This window comes from Nematolebias whitei, chromosome 19 (genome assembly GCF_014905685.2).
Source record: "Nematolebias whitei isolate Nwh7 chromosome 19, NemWhi1, whole genome shotgun sequence".
NCBI classification, from domain to species: Eukaryota; Metazoa; Chordata; class Actinopteri; order Cyprinodontiformes; family Rivulidae; genus Nematolebias; species Nematolebias whitei.
This window is the reverse complement of record NC_056516.1, coordinates 36,912,871-36,917,908: the sequence shown is the minus strand read 5'-3', so window position 1 is coordinate 36,917,908 and position 5,038 is coordinate 36,912,871. Positions and strand designations below refer to the sequence as shown.

The 5,038-nt window shown below is 41.0% G+C and overlaps 1 protein-coding gene across 1 annotated transcript; it reads right to left on the bottom strand.

Moving 5' to 3' along the window:
* Positions 1-731: 731 nt before the first annotated feature.
* Positions 732-3,573, bottom strand: necap1 (NECAP endocytosis associated 1). Its single transcript, XM_037692785.1, has 7 exons — positions 3,479-3,573; positions 2,272-2,372; positions 1,990-2,094; positions 1,823-1,904; positions 1,472-1,580; positions 1,056-1,203; positions 732-832 (listed from the first exon to the last, which is right to left on the bottom strand). The coding sequence occupies exons 1-7, from the start codon at positions 3,571-3,573 to the stop codon at positions 732-734; spliced, it is 741 nt and encodes a 246-aa protein (XP_037548713.1).
* Positions 3,574-5,038: the final 1,465 nt, after the last annotated feature.

Here is a 5,038-nt window from a genome sequence, read left to right as displayed (position 1 = left end):
GCTGGTTTTGGTTGTCAGCAGCAAACTGGTTGATCCACCCTGAGAAGGTGCTATTTAAGAGACTGAGCTGAAAACAGCACCTCAGACTGAGGAAGTCTCTTGGATGAGAGACGAAACGTTTCTAGATTTTTTTTGCTTTGTTTTGTTTTTGTTTTTTTGAATGTCCAGAGGACCAGATTGAACTTTTTTGGATTTTTCTACCTGGATTATTGAGCATGCATCAGGATATTGATTAACTAAAACACATTTTTAATCAACAAAGAACAAACGGCATCTCTCACAGTGAAAATACAAAATAAAATTACTTCTAGATTATCTGAGTGTTTGTGTGGGTGCATGATGCTTCACATCAGGGATATTGAAAAAAATATACATGAACGGCTTGCCATAAAATCCCCAATTATATGACACAACTGCTCACCATACTTAAACCATTTCCTGCAGCTGTTCCTGACCAGTGGAGCCACTGAGCTTTTCCACACGGCTGATTTGACTCGAGCAGTGTGCCGTTCTGAAACAGCCATGTTTTATGGGATGCAGGACATTAAATAATATTTCTCTGCTTCATTTCTGTCATTCTACGCAAATAAAACGTGGCTGGACCTCAAGCGTTTCTTGTTCCCTGTACAATTCTAAACATCTGCACAGAACCATACATGAACATGTGTACTGCACACCATATCTAATGCTTTTGGCAAAAACTTGTATTAAATTACAAACTGAATTGTGGCCTACCTTGCAGGAGCAGAGAAGTCTCCCCAAAGAAGATCTGAACCAGGGTTTGATTGAAGCACTGTGTTGGAGTTGCTGCTGTCCAGCTCCAAGAAGCAGCCTGACAGAGGGAAACAGAAATCACTCCACTCACACACTTTTATCGAGCTGCTGCTGGCACAAGCCAGAAACTGAAGAGCCTCTGAAGTGGGTTAGTCATGTAGGTTACAAGACATGATTCTTACGAGAAATTAAAAAACCTGGCACACACAGAGGCTCAGATTTAGTTTTTAAAACCCATTGTTATGTTGATGTGATGCTTTAACACGTATTGTTCCATCTACCTGTTGCTGAGCTTCCTGTCTGCTGGACATTGTTGTGATTGGATGACCCTGAGGAAGGGGGAGGGGCTATTTTGCCTCCAGGTGGTGGTGGAAGGAGCCCTGCTGCACCTGAGCCTTGTGGGCGGGGCTTATCCCTCTTTTTGCCTTGCTAGAAGAAGAAAAAAAAAGTTTAAAACATTTTTATTAAAACAATCCCCCAAAACAAAGTGAGTTCAAGCAAAATGCTGATGGGAAAGGAGAAAATGAGCAGATATATTTAAGGTATAATGGAAAAAAAAGCTATTTTTGTTTTTTGGACACATCTTGTAATTATCTCTTGATGAAATAACTGCGCTGCTTTGAATCTTCATGTTGCATTTCATTCATACAGCAATAAAGTTTTTTTTTTTTTTTTTTTTTTACATAAATGTTCTTACGCCTATATTGAGTGTGATGGTTTGTCCTTCCTTAAAACCCAAGTCCAGCTTTGGTCCCGAATCCCCGAGCTGGGCACTTTTACTGAGTTCATTCTCCTGTTTCACCCATCTGCAGAGAGACAGAAGCTCACACAGTCAGCACACACACACAATAAACAACAACAACACACGTCTGCAGAATAAATATGTGCACCTTTCTATGAGCAGGGTAAAATTAAATCCCTGAAAACTGTTTTTTTTAATGACAATATGCATCAGAATGGAAAAAAAACACGTTTTTTTTTAAATGTCACTCTAAATACATTGTTTAAATAGAACAAAATAAATGTTATGCTCCAACACTTTATTTACTTGAAGTGATCCTGCAAAGCCACATTAAAGTCGAAGGCGTCCCCTCGGTCCCCAAAGCCAACTCCAACAAAAGCGCTGCGGCCTGCACACAAGGACCGATGATGCTGACATGGAAATTTAAAAAAATATATATATTTTTTTAATTTTCTAAACAGTGAACTGCTCACCATTGTCATCCTGTATCTTCAGAACAAAGTACCGGCTGGAGTCGCTGACAGTTTCCACCGCAGCGCTGGGATACTCCTTCACTGGTGCCTGCGCAAACAGCTCCCCTGCAGAAAACCCACAGGAGACGTCTTTAATTTCAAAGTGTGACATCATCACACGGTCTGGATGAGCTTCAGATGGGTGGAGATGTCAGCATCAGCGATACGTTCCTGATCCAGGGAGTCTAACTCAGAGTTATAAAATCTTCAAAATGAATGAGAAGAAACTGCAAAATGTCAAACCTGAGATTTTGTCCTCAAGTTTGATGAACGCCACTGTACCCTTGGCTGTGATTCTCATCCGACCAGACCAGTCAGGAGCATCCAGCTTCCAGTCTGCCGCCCTGCAGGGTTCAAGGTTCAGCAACAGTTTTAGAACTGAAGGTCGCAATAATATGAACAGAAATGTGCCACTACGGTTCAGATTGGGCTCAATCATTACCCAAACATCAGCTAAATAAGATTTTCAGCTCACGTATATAAACATCGCTCAAAGGGGCAGATGGTTTGTGGGTGCCCATGAAGTGGAGGGGGGAACAGGAAGTCCTGAAGCCCTCAGCAGGGGATTCTGGCCATGCATCGGTCAACTTGGTGGTCTGTTAGTTTTTATCTTAAAGGATTATTTGAAAAAAAAAAAAATGCAGAAAATTTCAGATGTCCTCCCAACAGCTCACGCTCTGAAGTACAGGACTTCAAAACTCATGAACTGCCTTCATTTTATTTAAAGTGTGGATTTGTTCACTTTGGCACTGGTTCTTCCACATCTGCACCAAACAAATCAAAATCACATTTAATTAATTTAATGTTCTTTACTGCTCCTGTCCAGAATGTTTTATCTGCTAACTTTCATTTATTGGACATTATCTGAGGTAAAGCACTTTTCATGGATTCTGATATAAAGTTTTTATTTTATGTTTTCCTCTATTGTTCTAAATAAAAACAACAGTGACTGCTGGGTATATTGGGCACAAGTAACGCATGATACCCGGAAAGGAAGAAGCCGGTAAACATGGGTGGATATTATTAATTATAATATTATATATGTTTTATAAATTACATAAAATGACGGCAGCGCATTGGATCAATAACTCTGGGGTATTGGCTCCTCATCCTAAGATAAATCAATAGTATTCTGAGGGATAATAATATTTTTCCCGACATATTTCTTAGGGGCTCCGTTCTGTGTGAGGTCAGTATTTATCATCACTTGTTTCACGCATCACATGAAGAATGTGCGGGACTGGTAAAGTGTCCATGTTGACCCGCTGATAACAAATGATCTGATCACAGAAAATCATGACGCAAATCTTTTTCTGTAATTGGATCTCCAATATTATTAGGGGCAAGTGGAAATGAGTCACTTCTCTGGTTGAACAGCTCCGATCTAGACGGTTAAACCGTTAAACCGCCCCGCAGCAGCCCCGCAGCAGCCCCGCAGGTCTCCCCTCACCTGTACGCGCGGTTTGACGCTCGAGGCGGGATGCGATAAACGTTGACTTCTGGTTTGACGCACAGGATGGACTCGTACTCCCCCTCGGCAGCCATCTTCACCCGACTGTTATTGAGGTGGGAGGAGTTGTGAGTCATTTATTGGACTGAGGAGGCTGCGCGTGCGTTTGTGTCGGAGAGTAGGGCAGGCCGTTGTAACTAATATGTGTGTTACACGCATTCATACACCGCATTTAAATCTGGTATTGTGGGTTATGAGTTCAAATTTACACATGCTCACAGGGCCTGTGCCCTCCCCAGCGTTTGTTGAAACCCAATGTTATTATTATTATTATGTGGTAAATCGACTTACCATACAGGTAATGCACAGTAATGAGTATGTTTTCAGTCTTTACATAAAAACAACCACACAATGGTATTTATTGATAAATACATAATTGGAAATAAATTACACGTGTCATTTTATAAAATATTAAATAAGCTGAAATAATGTGAGCTGATGTGCATTTGTTTAACTAATAAACAAAAATAAACATATGTTGGAAGGGGGCGTGGCGAGCAGCGGCTGAAAACAGCGGAAGCGGAAATAGCTGCATCGTGTCGTCCGACTCGTCTCTCCTCGAAAATTCTGAATATTTACCAATGGTACGTGCTTTATTTTGCATTGGTTATTATAAAATTAACCTCAGCCACTTAGTGTCGTTATTACCTGCAAGCAGTGGTATTTTATTGGCGTAAAATGCACCTATGGCTCAGGTATCTGCTCATTCTCGCTAGCTTGACAGCATTAGCGTTAGCCATCACGGTTGTTAGCGGTCGCTCTCCGTGGTGCTGAAATACGTGACTCGTGAATTATAATCTTAAACACTACGTTGATTTGTTATTTAGTCACACTTGTTGTCGTGTTGTTCTGTAAAGGCATGTTTCCGCCTGTGTTTATCACACCAGCTAATTAGCTCGTAGCTTAGCTAAACAGTAGGTGGTCAAGGCGAGGTTATTTGTCGCAGTCAGATCAAGTCAACCAGACACAAGTTGACATCTGCAGCCGGTGTGTTTCAGCTTCAGTCACGTATATTGTTGCTGCTTGCCAACCTTTACCTCAGCAGTTTTCTCCTCCCTGCAGCTGTAGGATCTGGTTTCTGATATAAACCAGTTTAGTCGAGGAGGGAGAGAAAACATCAGGATGGAAGCTCTCTGAACCCCAGACTGCACACCAGCAGCCTAAACCACACAAGAAGATTTCCTTAAAGGTATTTGCATGTGTCCCTGTATACAGTGCGTGTGACTCTCTGTGTCATGGCAAAAGGAAAACAGGGATGGGAAGAGCCAGCTAAGCTTGTTTTTTAAAATCAGTTTAATATAAAGAAAAGCAACATATTCATTTCAGTTTATTTATATAGTTATAGTCAGAGCCAGAGGTTCTTTATTTGTCGTTTGCAGCACATGTGGTACATGTGGTGGAACGAAATTATGTACACAGGGTCCCAGTTACATCCAACAGTAAAACGTAAAAGAAAAACAATGATAACATCTAAGATATGAACTAAGAAAAACATTAACT